Below are 19643 nucleotides of genomic sequence, written 5' to 3' on the forward strand. Positions count from 1 at the left end.
TACCTGAGCTTCGTTTCCGAAACGACCACGTCGCGAGCTCAACCTCTCCTATCACCATCACAGCACAGAATTTCTTTCGCCCATGAGCTTGAAATCAACAACCAATACAAATTCTTCTTCTCTTAATACGAATTCGGTATAATTCTTCATTCAAATAGCCGCCTTGTCTTCACGAGCCGTCTAGTCGAATACCGACGATGTAACCGATTCTATCAATCATGACACAACAGTGTTATTTAACTGGACAACACTTACCTTTTATGCAGGTTGTGCGAGGGGCGGGTACTACAGGTAGGGCACTGCAGGACAGATTGATGACTACCTTCATCGCGAACACCTGGTTACTCCGCTGTATGGCCTTTTACCACCAACGGGATCTGATTCGGTGGATAATCGAGACCAGTTATTCTCTGTCTTTGACGTTATACGTTTATACTAATAACATAGAAAAATCTGCATTGTTCATGGTCGTTTAATCCAATTAGATTCGCACCTTGTTACCAAGTTTACCATACTTACAACCAGGCGACTACTTGGCGAGATGGTCGGGCTCACTGACTCGGTAAAATGCATATCACCATAATATCAATCACTGGTTTGTCTGGTCGAGACTATAACATTTACATTATTTGCGAATACATCGTTAAACAAAAATACATTTCACTTCTACGTATATCGACGCATCTGACACATAGCTGAACTTTGAGGCATGGACTGCCTTCATCATTGCGAGTTTTGCTGTATTATAGTGTATGTTTCAGAAAATAACGTGGTAAGCGAAAAGGAGTTTGTACACTCATGGACGGTGGTAAGCGTTATGTTTTACAGTAGTAATAGCCATACAAGCAGTGCCTTGGACACGGCTAACAACATTTATTCACAAAGCAACAATACATTTAATAGTGTCAGTGATTGGGTTGGTGAGTGGGAGAGTAAGTAAGTGAGTGGGACAGTGAGTGGGTGGGTGGATGAGTGAGTGGGTGGGTGAGTGGGACAGTGCGTGGGTGGGTGGGTGGGTGGGTGGGTGAGTGAGTTTTTACTTACTGAAACGGCATGACAACTGTGGTTTATCTGTTTGACTTCTTTGTTACAGACGCTGGATTCTCTGGACCACCTCCATCACCCTGACGCCACAACACACACACCCCTCCCCAGCTACAAAATACGACGTTCATCTAGACAATAAAAAAACCAGCACAATATTATCAATACTGTTCACGCCATATCCAATCATTGGCTTACCAAGGACGAATTTCTAGTCGATGATTGTTGTATGAAGCCAAATAATAAGTACGCACACCGCACCGGGTCGGGTGGTCAGGCTCGCTGACTTGATTGATGCATGTCATCGTATCCCAATCGCGTGAATCGATGCTCATGACGTCAATCACTGGATTGTCTGGTCAGACTCGATTATTTACAGACCGGCGTCATATAGCTGGAATATACTTTAAACAACAAACAAACAAACAAACACTTCTAATTTCGTTTGTAAAAGTAGTACAGAATACACTTTCATTTACACAATCTCCCGGAACGTAAACATTCGTTTCAAGTGGACAGCATGGCCACCTCGTTGTTTAGGTTCCATGTGAGTAATATGATTGAATTTCGAACGAGGAGTCTCTGAAGCGGGCAACCCTTCCAGCTGCTCACTTGTGAAGCGTGATAAGCCCGAGTTCATTGGGACGTTAAGATATCTACAGGTATAGTTTGTACCTGAAATTGACCAGTAGATACATACATGTTTAATTCACAAGTTTATTCCTCAAAGAACGACTATAAATAATAATATAATGATATAATTAGCATAAAAATATGATCAAATAACATATTCATGATTGTTTATATGATTTTTGTTTATTGATTGTTGACCCAATATTCCAGCTTTATGATAAAGCAGTTCCCTTTTCTTTCTTTCTTGTTAATGTTACGAGCGGAAGAATCGCAGATGATGATTTTATATTGCCCACTTGTAAAAGTCCCCCGACGTGATATTGCTGGAATATTGTTAAAAGCGGCGTAAGAAAATACTCACTCACTCACAATATCAGCTAAATATGGGAGGAAACTCTGAAATTATGCAGGTCTCAGGCGTTTACCACTAGGGTGAAACCCACAAGCATGGGTATAGTGCAGACAAAACTAGAAACATGATAGGGCCGAACTGGGATTCGAACCCTCAACCAAGAGAACGCAAGAGAACGCAATTCTGCAGAGTGATAGCAGTGCCTTAGACGACCGGGCCGCCCGTGCCCCAAGGTAGGAGGACAGAGTAGTAAAAACCAACCTAGACATCGTGGCATTACCTCTTCGGTACCGATCTAGAATATTTAAGGGGTCAATAGGAGCCAAACAATTAAATTGTTCATATCTCAACAAAAGAAATACGCGACACCCAGCATGTCCAACGATCAGGATTATGTGCGTTAAACCCGAGGCACACTTATTACTTATATGGACGAATTGCTGAAAATCATTGATGGTGTTCGCGAAAAGGGAAAGCATGTCCTATTACCGGGAGCATCCGCACTCACACAACCATAATTGCCACCAGTAGTTCTAGATATATATAAAAGAAAATATTCAGGCAATTTTCGCTTTTTTCAATTTCACAAGTTTTCTTACTGTTTGGAATTTTAGAATCTGACCTAGATCATAATATATGTTTTTTGTAACTCCGACAGTTTTGAAGTATGCTGAAATCACATCGAACTTTCTGTGATCAAACGTGACTTGAATGGCAGGCGGCGGTAGGTTAATTAGTTGAATGAATTGGGCGTAAACAATTATTTCCATGTGAACGCGAGTCAGCTTTATATTGGAGGAATGTCCAAACTGACGCATTTCATAGACCAGATGACCATCGAGTTTACGTGGTTAGTTCAATTAACCGGTGAAGTTTCTTTCATAACTTCACGTCAAACCACTACTGGTGAATCATATTTGCACGAAACACGTTCTGATACAGAAAGGCCAAGGATCAACACCGACATAAATGTTTTATTTAAGCCACCATCAATGTATGAAAACAACCGGCGTTATTTAGAATGTTTCTTTGCCCGCTCTTAAAGAATAGGTAAACACTGTGTTTACCTGTACCTCTCACCAAAGCCTACTTACAGTCAGTAGGTCCATTACTCCGCTCTGATCAATACAAAGAAAAGGATAAAGACATTCTTGAAGTTAACCCCTTTATCCGTCGGTCCGCTTTTATTTTGGCGTACGCATCGTCGAACTTCTGTCTTAAACAGTGGGACAAACTGACCCAAACCTATACACAAAGACCTACTATGATCCTGCGGTCAAGCAGAACTCGATGGGCGCGGTGACAACCTAAGCCAGCGACCTCGCGATCACTGAAGGCACATACAGACTTCCGTAACGTCAGAGAGAATCCAGGAATGGCCAACAGGACATGCGTCAACATGGTGATTCACATGCTGCTAATCATGCAAGGTAAGCTGGTGATTCATTGAAACACTCAAGAGAGAAGGAATATTGTATCAAATATTGCTGAAAATCATTTTCAGGTGAACCGTCGTTATTCAGTTAACACTCGAACATCAAGACATTATTTAACCAAGACATTATGTAACCAAGACATTATGTAACCAAGACATTATTTAACCAAGACATTATGTAACCATCGCGGTAACAAAATATCTTGCAAGTGTAGATTTATCCGTTTGGAACATCACATATGCCCCATGTACCATAATTGTATGATGTGGAGCTTCTTCTTTTCAAAAGCCTTATCTTTGCTATTGGAGTCCACATGTTAAGCGGTTGTATTCAGGAACAGATCGCTTGAGGTATACATAGATTGCTCCAAAGACCCTGGTGACAAAGGATCTCCATAGCAATCAGTTATGTTGCATAGTCATCAAAACCCGGAAGGTTTGTCGGAGTACCATGAGTTGTGCAATCACAATGCTCACCTATTACTCCTCGCCGTTACCGGCCGCTTCCATGGTCTAGATTGTCTAGACGGAGAGCGATAGGTGGATGCTTCGATCCCCGGTCGCATCCTACCAAAAGACGTTAAAGATGGTCGAGTCAGTATAGTGTGTCTGACTGGGGTATCAACGGTAAACCATCTCTCTCTCTCTTTGACTCTCTCACACTCTCTCACTCCTCTCTCTCTCTCACACTCTCTCACTCACTCACTCACTCTCTCTCTGACTCTCTCTCTCTGTGACTCTCTCACTCCTCTCTCTCTCTCTCTCTTTCTCTCAAACGCGACGCTAAACCTCATTTAACCTTACCTAAGTTTACCGTTGCCCGTTGGGCCGACGTTCGGCTTGTCTCGGAACGACTCGGGTGATTACGAACGGCATGATGGCAATCAAATTCACTAAAGCATGATGAGTTGGCTGTTTACCAGCTGTTTCAGTCGTAAATCCATTAGTGCCCACTCCTTATACAGGTCTACACTCCCTGGTTCTACTGAGGCCAGACGACCGCAAGCATCATTATCACTGTCGTGGAGGCCGGAAAACAACACACCTTCTGCACTGCATGTCTTGTCGTAAGATGTCCAATTGGATTGATTGGCCAGGATATTGATCGCGATCCTTGCTCGTGGTGACTTGATCACAATGTGAACCACAGATCCAGACTTATTTACAGGCCGTGGTGATAAAACTGAACAAACAACCACAAATATTTTTCTCTTGCGCATTAGGCATATGGATGTTATAATGATAAGTAAGGCAAAATGTTCTCAAATCAAATTTATAAGCATGTTGCCTGGCAACATATACTTGATCAGAGAGCTTTATTATCCTGCACCACCATTGCGGAATATGTGAATTCAACGTAATCAAACCCAGCCTGAATGATAATTAGAAATAAGCAAGCCTAGCGAGCTACACGTGAAATAAGTATCAGACTTTTACTGCAAACAATCCCCAGAGAAATGCATCGTTGCAGAAAGGATTTACCAGATTTGTCATATATGGTTGGCGTTTTGCAGACTTAGTTGACCCCCAGTCAAAATGCCAGAATAATAATTCGGAAAATATGGGTTTCAATAATGCAAACTGATTAAAGATGGAAACGTAAGTAAAATCCTATGAATATCACTCATCACTCAAATGAACACAATAAACAGTGTTTCGTATAATAATCAGTATGGTTACTTGCATGTAAGAAACGTGGTCAAAGATGTTGTTTTCAATCCTAGTAAGGGATCGGTCATTTTTTAAAGGATGGATGTGTCAGAGGTTTTTGATGCACTAATGTACTGAAAATAATGACCCTCCCCTAATGTCTGTCATATTTTGGATGACCAGCCCAATGTCCAAAAAACAAAAGCACTTTATATTTTATTATAAAATGTCCATTTTTTCATGACCCTTCCCTGATTCCCTCACTTCCCTATAATAGATTTAGGGTCACCTCAAATTAAAAATCTTAAATGAAAGAAATTGCTACATTCAGGAAGAAAAGTCTTAACTGAACCAAATACTTTATATTCAATCGTTTTTTGAATTATAGAATATTGGACAACACGTCCATTGTTTTTCATATTTCCAGCGTGGTTGCTCTGCGAGTGTTCCGTACAGTTCACCAACACCTCCACAAACCTGAGGAGGGTTCTCCTGACTGACTACGACGCCCAAGTGCGTCCGGCGCTGAAGACCCAAGTCTCGTTACAGATGGTGCTGGTCTCGCTTAACAGTATCGTACGTACAGATGCACTACAACATCATATAGGGTCTCCGTAGACAGTATCGTACGTACAGATGCATTACAACATCACATACGGTCTCCGTAGACAGTATCGTACGTACAGATGCATTACAACATCACATACGGTTTCCGTAGACAGTATCGTACGTACAGATGCATTACAACATCACATAGAGTCTCAGTGGGCAGTATCGTACGTACAGATGCATTACAACATCACATAGGGTCTCCGTAGACAGTATCGTACGTACAGATGCATTACAACATCACATAGGGTCTCCGTAGACAGTATCGTACGTACAGATGCATTACAACATCACATAGGGTCTCCGTAGACAGTATCGTACGTACAGATGCATTACAACATCACATAGAGTCTCAGTGGACAGTATCGTACGTACAGATGCATTACAACATCACATAGGGTCTCCGTAGACAGTATCGTACGTACAGATGCATTACAACATCACATAGGGTCTCCGTAGACAGTATCGTGCGTACAGATGCATTACAACATCACATACGGTCTCCGTAGACAGTATCGTACGTACAGATGCATTACAACATCACATACGGTCTCCGTAGACAGTATCGTACGTACAGATGCATTACAACATCACATAGGGTCTCCGTAGACAGTATCGTACGTACAGATGCATTACAACATCACATAGGGTCTCCGTAGACAGTATCGTACGTACAGATGCATTACAACATCACATAGGGTCTCCGTAGACAGTATCGTACGTACAGATGCATTACAACATCACATACGGTCTCCGTAGACAGTATCGTACGTACAGATGCATTACAACATCACATACGGTCTCCGTAGACAGTATCGTACGTACAGATGCATTACAACATCACATAGGGTCTCAGTAGACAGTATCGTACGTACAGATGCATTACAACATCACATACGGTCTCCGTAGACAGTATCGTACGTACAGATGCATTACAACATCACATACGGTCTCCGTAGACAGTATCGTACGTACAGATGCATTACAACATCACATAGAGTCTCAGTAGACAGTATCGTACGTACAGATGCATTACAACATCACATACGGTCTCCGTAGACAGTATCGTACGTACAGATGCATTGCAACATCACATAGGGTCTCCGTAGACAGTATCGTACGTACAGATGCATTACAACATCACATACGGTCTCCGTAGACAGTATCGTACGTACAGATGCATTGCAACATCACATAGGGTCTCCGTAGACAGTATCGTACGTACAGATGCATTACAACATCACATAGGGTCTCCGTAGACAGTATCGTACGTACAAATGCATTACAACATCACATACGGCCTCCGTAGACGCTCGTTGCTTAAATCAAGACTTACTTGCGTGATCATGCTTAGTGTCGTAATTTCAAGCCAGGTGGCCATATATTATCATCACGTTCTTGTATTCCTACACACTCTCATGAAGGCGGACCCGTGTCAACAGTAGGAAATGGAACTGTATAGTTAAGTGAACAGTGTTGACTTCAGAGTCCGGTAAAGAAATAGAAGAACATACTGTAAGTTTGGAAGAAATAGTTAGACCCACATGACATGTACTTCACCTTTGACATTTTTGGAGTTACAAATTAAATTAATTAAAAGGCATTTACCTTCAGATAAAAAGGGTGGTGGAGTGTCTTGTTTCCGTCTTTGCATGCAGTTACCAATTCCATAAACAATAATCTCATTTTAAATGTTCATAAACAGACATTACATGCATTCTGTTTACTTCGACCACGCGAGTCAAACATCCATATTTTCTATTGATAATAACTTTTGTGTGGTTAGGACAAAGGTGATGTATTCTTGATCAAATCTAACTTTTTTTCCAGGACACGGCGACTCAATCCATGTCTGTCAACTGCCTGTGGTTTACGGTGAGATATTTATGCATCCTATGATATCATTAATGGAACAAATGTTAATAAATTACATCTTGTATTTATGTTGATGTATGACCCTCCTGAAAAATATCTAACTGGCGCCGTTTGTGTAAATGTTAAACTAGTAACTGAGTATGATTTTACGCCGCTTTTAGCAATATTCCAGCAACATCACGGCGGGGGACACCAGAAATGGGCTTCACACATTGTACCCATATGGGCAATCGAACCCGATTCTTCGGCGTGACGAGCGAACACTTTAACCACTAGGCTACCCCACGAGCCAAATAGACATATCATGACATCATATGAACGCTTTGTTGCAACTAAATGACGTAAAGATCCTCCATTTACACTGCTTTAAGCAAACATATTCTTTCAAATATTATCTTTTGAAAACAAGTTTTTTCAGGATATTTTGAATGCCCAGCGATCAATATATTATTTTGTTTAAGTGTACATTTCTAGTCTAGAATGGAAGAAACTCAAGACACGTCCATCATGACTTTGTCACCAAAACAAATTCAAATGCATATTGGTTCTTGTATGAGTTAGAATACCATGACGATTTGTTTGTTTTTGACCAGACCTGGAGGGATGAAAGGTTAACCTGGAACTCCAATCAATACAATGGGACAGACTTTTTGGCTTTGCAAAAGACGGAGGTGTGGACGCCACCCCTAGTCGTGTCCAATGAGTAAGCAACGTTTTTGATAATAACGATAATCATGTTTTACTAAATATTAAAGGTGTAATCAGTCATTCCTTTTACGAAAATAATATGGCTAAATCCTGTTCTAAACAACACCCACTGTATCAATGTGGTGGAGCGAACCCGGGTGTATAAAGCCAACACTAACTAGCCAACTAGATTAGTTCAATCGTGGATAAAGTGATTCAAGTGCGGATGAAAACAAATCACCAAAAGAGTTTGTCATGGTGTTGAAATACGTTTACACTGAATACACGGTAAACTTTAAGTGCTCATAGTTCTAAGATTACTTTGTGGAAATGGACACAAGGGAACCTGGTCAGGGACATGTGAGATAAACATGTAACTAATGAAGGGTTTTATGGACACTTGTGCATGCTGGTGACTGAATAAAAGTGAGTGAGTGAGTGAGTTGGGTTTAACGCCGCTTTTAACAGTATTACAGTTATATCGCGGCTCGTCAGCTTAATTTGGGAGGAAAGCCCGAAGTGATGCAGGTCTCAGACGTTTACCACTTCGGTGAAACCACGAGCACGGGTATGGTGCTGACAAACCTAGAAACATAATCGGGGCGAACTTGGATTCGAACCCCCAATCATAGGTTTCTGGCGTGCCCAAGGGACGCAACTCTGTACAGGGAATCGCGGCGCCTTAGACGACTGGGCCACCCGTGTCCCTAACTGAATAAAAGACGTATGCAAACGTGACCATATATCACGGTTTTATGTAGTACGTACATTTACTTATCAGATATATTTGCATGATTTCAACGCAAATGTATTGAATGCAGGTACAATATGGCTTTTAATTTTCATATTTTAACTCACTAATTCTTTTGAAGGACAGTTTGGCCATTTAAAGCATAGCATTTAAAACATACTGATCATAAATATGTTATCTGTTATATAGTTCTCAGTTTTTTTCAAGTGACTGGTGTGAAATATATATGACATTGACAAGACCACTCCCATAATAGATACTGAAGGGGTCTATTTCAATGTCTTCAAAGTGAATAATGTCTCCATGCTGAAATTCGGAAAATTTAGCTTTACGGCACTGAGATAAACTAACGGTGACTTTACTTATGTTTACGAATGCATATTGACACAGAATGTATACAGAATGAATATAATATCTCACGGTATTATGAGTGTGCACCTTAGCAACATAGAGACAAATAGTAACAAGTGACTTGGAATTTCAAATTCACAGAATGAACAAAGTTGGACCCATTGGGCAAGAGGGAGTCCCCCTCCGAGTCTTCCATGATGGGAAAATGCTGTGGATTCCTCCAACGAGACTAGAAACATCTTGTACCATCGACATATCTAACTATCCATTTGACGTGCAGGCTTGCATCATCAACATTACCGGTTGGACCTACGCAACTGATGAGCTGGACCTCCACACAGATCCAGACAAACCAATAACGTTAGAATTGTACTCTGCCCATGGAGAATGGGAGCTGACACACACATCTGCTTCACTCAGTGACTTTAATGGGGGCTTCAACAAACAATACAGGGACATCCAGTACTCGCTGACCTTCAGACGACGCTGGCAATACTATGGATTGACGCTGCTGCTGCCCCTTATTCTGAGTTCATGTCTTATGACAGGCGTGTTTGCAGTGCCTGTTGAATCTGGGGAAAAGATCGGCTACTCTTTGACTGTTCTGTTGTCCTTCACAGTGCTGCTGACGCTCATCTCTGACAGTCTTCCAGCCATATCAACAAGAACCTCAGCTCTGCGTGTGTATAGAAGCTTTCGTTTTGAAACATTGTGTTTGAGAGATAACTTTGATTAGTCATCACCATTACCTAGACAATGTACAGACCATGTACACGATCCATTTACTAGTAACAAGGCACAGTTTACTACTCTGAGAACAGAGGTGACCTCCATACACCTGGATCATAATCAGGCGCCGCGGGCTATATATATTTCCATACAAGATGGCCACCTTTGAAAAACGTATCTTTTTTAAATTTATGAGTGAGTGATTCAGGTTTAACGCCGCCTTTAACATTATTCCAGATATATCACGGCGCGTCAGCTTAATGTGGAAGGAAAGCCCGAAGTGACGCATGTCTCAGCCGTTTAACACTTCGGTGAAACCCACGAGCACAAGTATGCATGGTGCTGACAAACCTAGAAACATAAACGGGGCGAACCGGGATTCGAACCCACAATCATACCTTTCTGGCGTACCCAAGAGACGCAACTCTGCACATCGAATCGTGGCGCCTTAGACGACTGGGCCACCCGTGCCCCCTTTTACATTTTGTGACGGAACAGAGTTGTTTTCTAATTTCAAGTGACATTCTCATAGTACAATGCATAAACCAAAATCTATTATGAAAGGACAAATTTTGTAACTGTTCGCCCGAAAATAGTTATTTGTCGAACCTTTCAATCTTTCAATTTTTCTTTGCAACGCATTATACGACTCGCTGATATGCATAGTTTTCTTCGCCGCATTAGTGGCACACTCATCAAGATGTGACAAATTTTATATAATATATCGATATTTCCATATTTCGCGATACATGAAAATAAGCTTAACCTTTTCAAGATGCATATACATGTACGTGAGAATCTCTCTATTCAGGATACAGTTATCCTTAAAGCTCAGTATGACTTAATTATTGCCGAAGAGCCAACCCTTGCATCACTTTCTCCAAAATGCTGATTTAACGTTCTTTGCCAGGGGTGATTCTAGGGCTGGGACGATTCCAAATTTTATTACACGGCTACCCCACCCCTATTTACCCTACCCTAATTTGCTAACCGCTGTAGGTCTCAAGTGATGGGTACAAAATGTCCGATTGGGAATAGTTTGACTATAGCCCTGGCAAAATATATTCAGATACACGTATAAAACGATATGGTCATGCATTCACTGAAGTTGAACATATGAAAGTCAGAAGGAATGTGTGCATAGTAAGAAAGAAATGCGAACATTAGTGACTTGTAGTGTAACCATTGAGTTCAAGATAATGTTTGCTACTATACCACGTGATAAACGGGTTCGGGCAGCCCTTGAGGTACCCGGGTCCTACTCAGTACCCACTCGACCTGAGTACCCAAGTTACCAGTACAAGCCCTAGATGATTCCTTATACTTTGGAACGCATTTGTAGTAAAGTGTGTGATTTTAGTTCTCTACACTTTATGTTCATTTCAGAGATCTACCTAACGCTGGTGATGAATCTGGGCACACTGATCACGTTCCTCACTACCCTGGTCCTGTGGCTGTATTACCAGGATGACAAGAAGCCGCTGGCTCACGGCACGCTGCTCCTCTACAGAGTCATGGCTGGATGCGCCAGCGTTAAACCCAAGTCCAGAACGGTGAGGCCACAGGGGATGGTATTAGAAGACAGCGATATTTCAAGGACAACAAGCTCCATGAATACACCCAGGACCAAAACATGTTCCACTAACGTCTCCTCTGCCTGGAGTGACAAGGGAGGTAAACATGAAGTAGCCGAAGATGTCACCTGGCAAGATTTTGCGAAATGCCTGGATGCATTTTTTCTTCGAGTATTTACGTTTATTTTTATTGCTGTTACTGTTGTATTTCTGGGGGTTATGTATGGAACTTATTATGCTTCCACGTAGTTCCGTCCAGTTTGGAATAATGATGCATGTTTAGTAAGTGTTTTATTAACAGAAATAACGAAATGTTATAAAAGTCTTCAAAAAGTAAATATGTTTTTGTATATCAATGGAGCCGAGAATGTTTTATGATATAAAATGCCCCGTATACCTCGAACATTAAAAGTGATTGTTACGCAATATAGTGAAAATGATAGTAAGATGTCACTCACTAATGTTGCTGATATAAATGAATTTCTTGAAAGAAGCTGTCTATATCATTATACTACATGCTCTGTAGTATATTTACAGGTATTCTTTCTGTGTAAACAATGACATTCATCACCATAAGTGTCATCAGGCTCGCCTAAATAAAAAAAAATTCAAAGCAATTCCGTGGCATTTGATTGGCTAATCAAGCAATATTTTTTGCGAGTTTGTTTCTAAAAGCCGAAAAGAAAAAAGGCCACGTCCCAAAAACAGACTACTATTTCCTGACTGGATCATATAGAATGGGCGGGGATTGTGTTGCATTATTGCAATGTCACTCTACTATTGTCAACAGGTTTTTGTTTTAACGATTAAATAAGCAGCCATGAAAGTTATTATTGTTGACTTATTTATTTATAAGAATCGACTTCAATAAGTCTTTGCCTTTATAGCGGTAAAAGCCATAAACGCAAAAAATACGCGGACTTATGCAAAGTTGGACACCGGTTTTTACGTTCCTACCTCCATAAACGCAAAAGATATTGAGGTCAATTCTTATATGATTCTTATAATGACATTAACTCAGCCACACCTCTGTCCTCCTGACCTAATTTCATCTGGAATATGCATATGTAATCATGAATTCATTATACAAAGGCACTATTTAGAATGCCCCAAATCCCGAGCAGCCAATATCACGGGGTCCGGTGGCCACACTGTAAGAACTGACTGGTAGCCTTGCACCTCGACAGCTCAGATAAATGCTCATTCTATCACCCAGTTGTTTCCTCTGTGATTTTGGAGATGCCCGGATGCGCGGACAGCCGCTCATAATGTGTCTGGGCCGGACTCGGTTATTGACGGGACGAATGATGGCGGGGGAATGATCCTGACTCTGGTTTCAGAGAGACTTAACTCACTTATTTACCACAGACCGTAATATTACTGAAATTATGCCGGCAGCGGCGATAAACAACGGCTCGGGTTCACAGCCACGGGGAGATCTACTTGACATTGTCTCTAAGCGTTTTGAGATAAAAGCATACCATCCTCCAGACCTGTTCCTACCTTCTCTCGGGGTCAGAGGTATCTAGGTAAGGCAAACAATGATATGCAAATTTTAGAAGGTCAACGTGAGTAGATCACACTGTTAGTGGTTATTACACACAACACTGTCTCCCAGGTAAATAAGTTTTAAGCGCTTATCGGTTGGAAAATGGACTCAAAGTGAGTACGTGTGGCTTAAAGATCACATATATGCACCACTATGACGACAAGAGGTACATTTGCAGCCACATCGCAAAGAAAACGAATCCACGCAAACGACGTGACGAACAAAACCGTTATGGTGATTATTTTTCGAGAGCTTACGCTACTTCGAACAGCCATTTTCTAAAATACGTCAGTTTAATTTGTGAGGTACATGTAGGTAGTGATACAGGTCGAAGAGATGTACCACTTGTCCCACACAGCATGATGAGAGGCTCAGAGGCTGATCACGAGTCTCATTTTCATAAAACAGTTATCTCGCGCAACGACATGGTTAACTCTATGACTGGGATAATTGTACCAAGTGCTCGATAACGCTATCGACGAAGAGTGCTGACGTCAAGATCTCTTCTCAAGGTGACCTGCTGAATTCCATATCAGTAGTGTTATTTTAAGAACAGTGTACAATTTGAAAAAAAAATATATTATTGTAATCCACTATGTTGATGTACTGTCTCTCATAGGCACATATGGCGGCCGTTGTACATGATATGTTTTTTTATTTGTGGATGGTTTTGTGCTTGGATGTACTCTCTCTGTCTGCCTCTCTGTGTGTCTCTCTGTGTGTCTCTCTGTGTGTGTGTGTCTCTCTCTCTCACATAATATAGTTGTATATTGTAGGATGAGCAACTGTACCATTCGGTTGGCAACTCTGAGGGACTATGAAAATGTGTTATCTATTGGCGAAGTATACAATGGAGTGGATTATCTCCCTTGTAAATATACTGAGTTCTTGGAAGACGACAACTACATGAACTTCCTATGTATTGTAGATGGGGAAGTGGTAAGTATACAACTCGCTTATCTGGACGCTAAGGCTATATAATGAAGGACGAAGGCTGAGTGCGGCCTATATATAAAATCAAATCTGGACCAGACAATTCAGTGATTGACATCATGATCTACGCAATTAGGATACGATGACATGCATCAACCAAGTCAGCCGAATGATCTCAATCCCATGTTTTTACCATGTTCAATTTCATTTACAATGTACACTGGGTGGAATGCAGGTATTGTATGACTGACAACAACATTTATTCATTAATTCCCTCATGCATTAATTCATTAATTCAGTAAGTACATGTATAGTTACTATGTTCCATCGTCTTTCTTGTGCAACTGCTTGAGAAACTGTTTCTGTGTAATTAGGGTAAATATGTTCTGTAAGGCTGATAAAAACAGAAGTTACTGGACTCTCATCTTTTCCCGCACCTCATATCCCTATAACTCTTCTCAGATTGGCTTCCTGTGTGGAGCATTGATTGACAACCGTGAAGCATTTGTGCTGAGAGCTGGAAGGGTCAAGGACGCCTATCAGGGTCAAGGTTACTACAAGGCCCTGAGAAGTCATCTATACCAAACAATGTCGACAATCAAATCAGTGAAATATGAAAAATTGGTTGTGTTCAAAGCAATTGCTGAGAAGCTGCTACAACCAGATAGTGGCTTTGAACACATAGCTATGCAGGTGAACATACGCTCGGTCCTTTCCATTCTACAACAGTATAATTTGTTTCACTTATAATTGCAAGTTGTAATCAAGTTGAACTTTTACTTACTAAATGTTGGTAGTTTAATGTCCATTGTTAGTGTACATTCACATGTACCATTTTTATTTCAGAAGGTTTATACCTATGCGATACCAGAAAGTGTTGTCGAGGAGGCATCATCTGACCTCCAACCTTTGAACCAGAAAGACCTTCACCGCCTGCTCTCTGACCCGGAAACGCGTGACATCTTGTTTCCGGGAGGAATCCTGTATGTGCACAGAATGCCATATAAACTAACCGAAGGCAACTTTGCCAGTATTTTTAACAAAAGAACTGTCTTGTTCGGCAGTCCATCCCGTAACAACAAATATAAGCTTGTGACGACTGGACATTACTTCAATGTTAAGTTAGGCTTTCGTTACATTTTAGACATATACGGATCGTCACCAGAAGACTTCACGCACCATTTCAAGGCTCATTTGGCACTCATTCGGAATTTACACAAAGGAAAGATAACAGTTACTATCTTTACCCCACAGACGTTCCCTGTCGCCGTTATTGACGATATCCTGACTCGCGTCGGGGCTATTTTCCAAGAGTCGTTTCTCTCAGAAGAACATTCATTTAGAAGATGTGTCTCAGAATAACTTCATCCCCATTCTATAGTTGGTTGGTTTATTGTTTAACGCCGCACTCAGCAATATTCCAGCAACATGACGGCGGTCTGTAAATAATCGAGTCCAGACCAGCCAATCCAGTGATTGATATCATGAACATCAATACACGCAATTGGGATCGACATGCATAAACCACGTCAGCGATCCAGACCACCCGATCCCGTTAGTCGCCTTTTTACGACTTGCAACAAACAAACAAACAAAGATCATACATATTTTAAAGTAATTATTTTGAAAGACATGTCAAAACAATATAAATCTAATGTTGATACCTCACATACTTGAACTGTTCATATGAAATAGGTAATCACATTCCAACAGAACAATTTATTGCAATGCAGCTGAGTTTTGAGTAGACAATGAATGCCATTGTTTTGGAAATATATTTTCGTGGTGTACATGGAAACATAACACAGCAAGTTTGGAGAAGCAATGTCACTCACCAAACTCACTCACTCACTCACGGATTCGTTGGAAGAGAAGGGATGAACCTACATATTGCTGTTCTAAGTTTCACATTCACGAAAACCCATTATAATGACTGTATAGCGACAATAATATAATGAATCCAATTTTCTAAAATGTTTCTGTTGTAACTGCAGTACTGTTCAACTTTCAAAGTCAACCAGTTGAATTCCAATCTGCATGAAAAATAAATAATGGAGATCTAGTCGAGTCGTATTTTGTATAAAACTCCTGACCAGAACTCTTTGAAATAATATTAAAAATGTATTTACAACGACAGTACTACTAACAGCAGCCACGAAAATAAAAAAATATATTTGCCTTTCATTATTAATTTAATGATAAATTCGTGGTCTTGTTGCACAATGTCCCAGTTGCCATGTTTTCGCAATTGCATTAAATAGTGTAATATTTTAAAGCCGCTTCTTCCAATGCCGAGCTGATTTTTCTATTGCATTGTACCTCCAATGATCTATTTGGCTCTCCAAATTTCATCCAGTGTAATATCAACTTTGATATGTACTAAGAGGTGATATATAGATAGATGTTAAGTAATTTTTAGCCACGACAACATTATTTATATCAATTTTAGTTTTTAATATGCTAATTACATTTCACTTTCATTTCATTTTTAAGAGTTGTTCAGATAATAAAAGTTTAAGATAATGAATAAACGTAGTCGGATGTTTCTCAGGTTATTGATATCATATTTACCGTATTCAAATTTTACAAGGGATATGTCAGCTGGGCTACATGTAAGTTTAGACTAATGGACTAACATCTGCACTATTGTTTTACTTGACTGAATTTACCAGTTAAGATATTTTTGAAAGTCATTCTTTGAAAGTTTTGACCCCAGGTCGATTTCACATACTGAATACAACCTATCTAAAGACTTGGCTATTTTCAACATCTCAGGTTTAGGATAACAAGTAAAAGGAAATGCAGAAATTCCACAATCATTGTTTAGGGCTAATATGTGGGTGCTAATATGTTGATTTATCAAACAATCTAAATAGATATAAAAAGTATCGCCTTGAAAACTGTAATAGTGTGCAAACTTGCTGAGATGATCGTTGACGATTGTTGTGGGAAAAATTTGATGAGTGCTCGGGGGTCGTTCTTTTCTATTTCTGTGTCCATCTGGAACCCTATCACGTTCAACTGGTTGTCACTAATATACAGACGTCCTCACAGACCCACTACACTTGCAATGAACTACTCAAACATTGACTAGTTCACTTTGATATGGACCAAAGTTGAATGTAAGTCAGGCTCAGAGCTTTTGGACCATCCCTCATACCCAGATGTGTTGTGTAATAAACTATAGCTTTGCCCTGAACTAGTATAGTTAAAGCACGAGAACGCTTGCATGAGAGAGTGATCATGACATCATCATCTTGCCATAAATCTTTACAAGTTAGAGCAAACAATTATTCGACAAGCTCAAAAAAAAAAACTATTTACCGATCGATATTGATGTAGATGCGACATCTTGCCTGACAGAAATGAAAGAACGATTTACCATTACAGTACGTAGACCCGGGGAGATAATTGGAATAGTCATGATATCAGCCCATTATGACGTAACTCAAAAAGTGTATTATATCGCAGGATAAAGTACAGTCGCAAAGCATCTTAGAATTAAAGACAACAAAATAATATGAAATATAAAATTTCTTATGTAGCTGAATGTATGTGCACGTGTAAACACTGTTTTTTTGTTATCAACTTACGTTCTTCAACAAGGTATACTGCATACTGTTTTGAACATGTTCATTATTTCAATATCATATTCAATTCTACACAGTACTGTACATACCGTTTGTCTATTTTACATGTATTCGACGGCTACAATATTTGTTGTCTGTTGATTTGTTTCCTGAATATACTATTATTTAAACCACATTAACTGACCTCTTGCTGAAATGTGTGGCCCGTTCAATATCAAATATCCATGGCAAACCAAACCGAGGCATAAGAGGCATACCAAACTTGTATTTGGTATTATGTAACACCAGCCGTTCTTATCAATCAATACTCTTGTCCAAAGCAACCATTGAAATAAAAACCCGTCTATAATAGTGAATACTCAGTATCGATTTTAATTTACATAAAGTCCATATCAATCGTGAAGTTTCCCAGGAACCAGAACAGTTTCTCAGGAATTGAACGGGAGACATTTGACTGATGGATGAGTTGCCTGATAGGTTAGCACTCAATGTTACTGATCAATCTATAGACTAAAGCTATTTACAATGTATCGAACTGTTTAGTTATTCAGAACCTTTGTTGGGGAATGTTCCGTTGCTGCAGCAACGAGCGATGTGCCTACGGAGGTAGGGTAAGGTTAAATAGATTTGCTGCAAAGCTACCTCACGGGATAATTTGCTCCGAGGAAGTGCCTCGAGGTACGATCCCCCCTTATCCTGTCAGCTGCGTGAATACTAGTATTCAGAAGTCTCAAGAATTACGAAAAGTTGTTCCTCCTCAGTAAACTATATAGTACATGGATTTATAACATTTTCGTTATAATGAACATCTTCATAACGTATAATACAATACTTTGGTAAGAAATGTCAATATTACAATTAAATCAGTTCTAAGTCCGGCAATGGTTGCTAACAATAGAAAGGCACACTTGGCCGTATTTCTTGATACCCTTCAAAAGAGGATGTTTACGTTGCTTCTTAACTAGTGTCACCTCAAATTACACGTTGCGTTCTTTAGGCGTGTTAGACCCCTGAAGATTCCGGGGTAGAATAGGTCTGCAGTAAAAGGTGACTATGCTTGTCGTAAAAGGCGACTAACGGGATCGGGTGGTCAGGCTCGCTGACTTGGTTGATGCATGTCATCGATCCCAAATGCGTGGATCGATGCTCATGATATTAATCACTGGATTGTCTGGTCCAGACTCGATTATTTACAGACCGCCGTCATATAGCTGGGATATTGCTGAGTGCGGCGTTAAACAACAAACCAACCAACCAACCAACTTTAGGCGTGTTAAAGTCATATGATCGTGGGTTCGAATCCCATATTCGCCCTGATAATAATTCTTAGTGCGTCAACAAAATACCAGTGCTCGTTACATGAGAAAATGTCTCAGACTTTCCGCTTGTTAAGGTGAGCCGCCTTGACATAACTGTAATGGACGGGGTGTGTGGATTGAGGGCTTAATTCCTTGTGAGATGATCCGGGACATGTGTTGTTGACAAAGGGCGTCCTGGTGAGATGATCCGGGAAAGGGGTTGTGCATCTTGGGCGTCTTGTTGAAACGATCCGGGACGAGTAATGTGTATTGTGCGAAGTGGATGTGTTCCACAACCTGCAATCGCAGACTGTGACACATTAAATGTATTGACTACGGTATGCTGACTTGTATTAATCAAGTCAGATGGCACAGTTTGTGTGTGCATGCGTGATTGTTTGCGTTCAGTAACAGTATATTCCAACATTATCAGAGCAGTCAAAACCAATCCACTTCATCAGAAAATGAACTTCTTCTGCTGAGCAGGCATATATATATATATGCCTGCACACACACACACACACACACACACACACACACACACACACACACACACACACACACACACACACACGCGCGTCTA

At 40.4% G+C, this 19643-nt stretch overlaps 2 protein-coding genes across 3 annotated transcripts; both read left to right on the forward strand.

Moving 5' to 3' along the window:
* The first annotated feature begins 3315 nt into the window (after positions 1-3315).
* On the forward strand, positions 3316-12503 carry LOC124149007 (neuronal acetylcholine receptor subunit alpha-6-like). Of its 2 annotated transcripts, XM_048389624.1 has the most exons (6): positions 3316-3459; positions 5542-5690; positions 7554-7598; positions 8192-8301; positions 9529-10067; positions 11503-12503. In XM_048389624.1, the coding sequence occupies exons 1-6, from the start codon at positions 3405-3407 to the stop codon at positions 11937-11939; spliced, it is 1335 nt and encodes a 444-aa protein (XP_048245581.1). In that variant the 5' UTR covers positions 3316-3404; the 3' UTR covers positions 11940-12503. The 2 variants fall into 2 exon arrangements, with proteins under 2 accessions (XP_048245581.1, XP_048245582.1); XM_048389625.1 differs by lacking the exon at positions 5542-5690 and having other exon boundaries at positions 3387-3459.
* A 1419-nt stretch (positions 12504-13922) lies between these two features.
* Positions 13923-16301, forward strand: LOC124149008 (histidine N-acetyltransferase-like). Its single transcript, XM_048389581.1, has 3 exons — positions 13923-14178; positions 14635-14865; positions 15019-16301. The coding sequence occupies exons 1-3, from the start codon at positions 14017-14019 to the stop codon at positions 15532-15534; spliced, it is 909 nt and encodes a 302-aa protein (XP_048245538.1). The 5' UTR covers positions 13923-14016; the 3' UTR covers positions 15535-16301.
* Positions 16302-19643: the final 3342 nt, after the last annotated feature.

This window comes from Haliotis rufescens, unplaced genomic scaffold (genome assembly GCF_023055435.1).
Source record: "Haliotis rufescens isolate VD_foot unplaced genomic scaffold, xgHalRufe1.0.p SCAF_8, whole genome shotgun sequence".
In the NCBI taxonomy this organism is placed as follows: domain Eukaryota; kingdom Metazoa; phylum Mollusca; class Gastropoda; order Lepetellida; family Haliotidae; genus Haliotis; species Haliotis rufescens.

What these genes read in the sequence shown, in the direction of transcription:
- LOC124149008 (XM_048389581.1), top strand. Translation starts at nt 14,017, where the DNA reads ATGAGCAACTGTACCATTCGGTTGGCAACTCTGAGGGACTATGAAAAT. An exon ending in GTATTGTAGATGGGGAAGTG is followed by an intron (nt 14,179 to 14,634) that starts GTAAGTATACAA and finishes AACTCTTCTCAG; the next exon opens with ATTGGCTTCCTGTGTGGAGC. An exon ending in TTGAACACATAGCTATGCAG is followed by an intron (nt 14,866 to 15,018) that starts GTGAACATACGC and finishes TTTTTATTTCAG; the next exon opens with AAGGTTTATACCTATGCGAT.
- LOC124149007 (XM_048389624.1), top strand. Translation starts at nt 3,405, where the DNA reads ATGGCCAACAGGACATGCGTCAACATGGTGATTCACATGCTGCTAATC. An exon ending in CATGCTGCTAATCATGCAAG is followed by an intron (nt 3,460 to 5,541) that starts GTAAGCTGGTGA and finishes TCATATTTCCAG; the next exon opens with CGTGGTTGCTCTGCGAGTGT. An exon ending in AACAAGAACCTCAGCTCTGC is followed by an intron (nt 10,068 to 11,502) that starts GTGTGTATAGAA and finishes TGTTCATTTCAG; the next exon opens with AGATCTACCTAACGCTGGTG.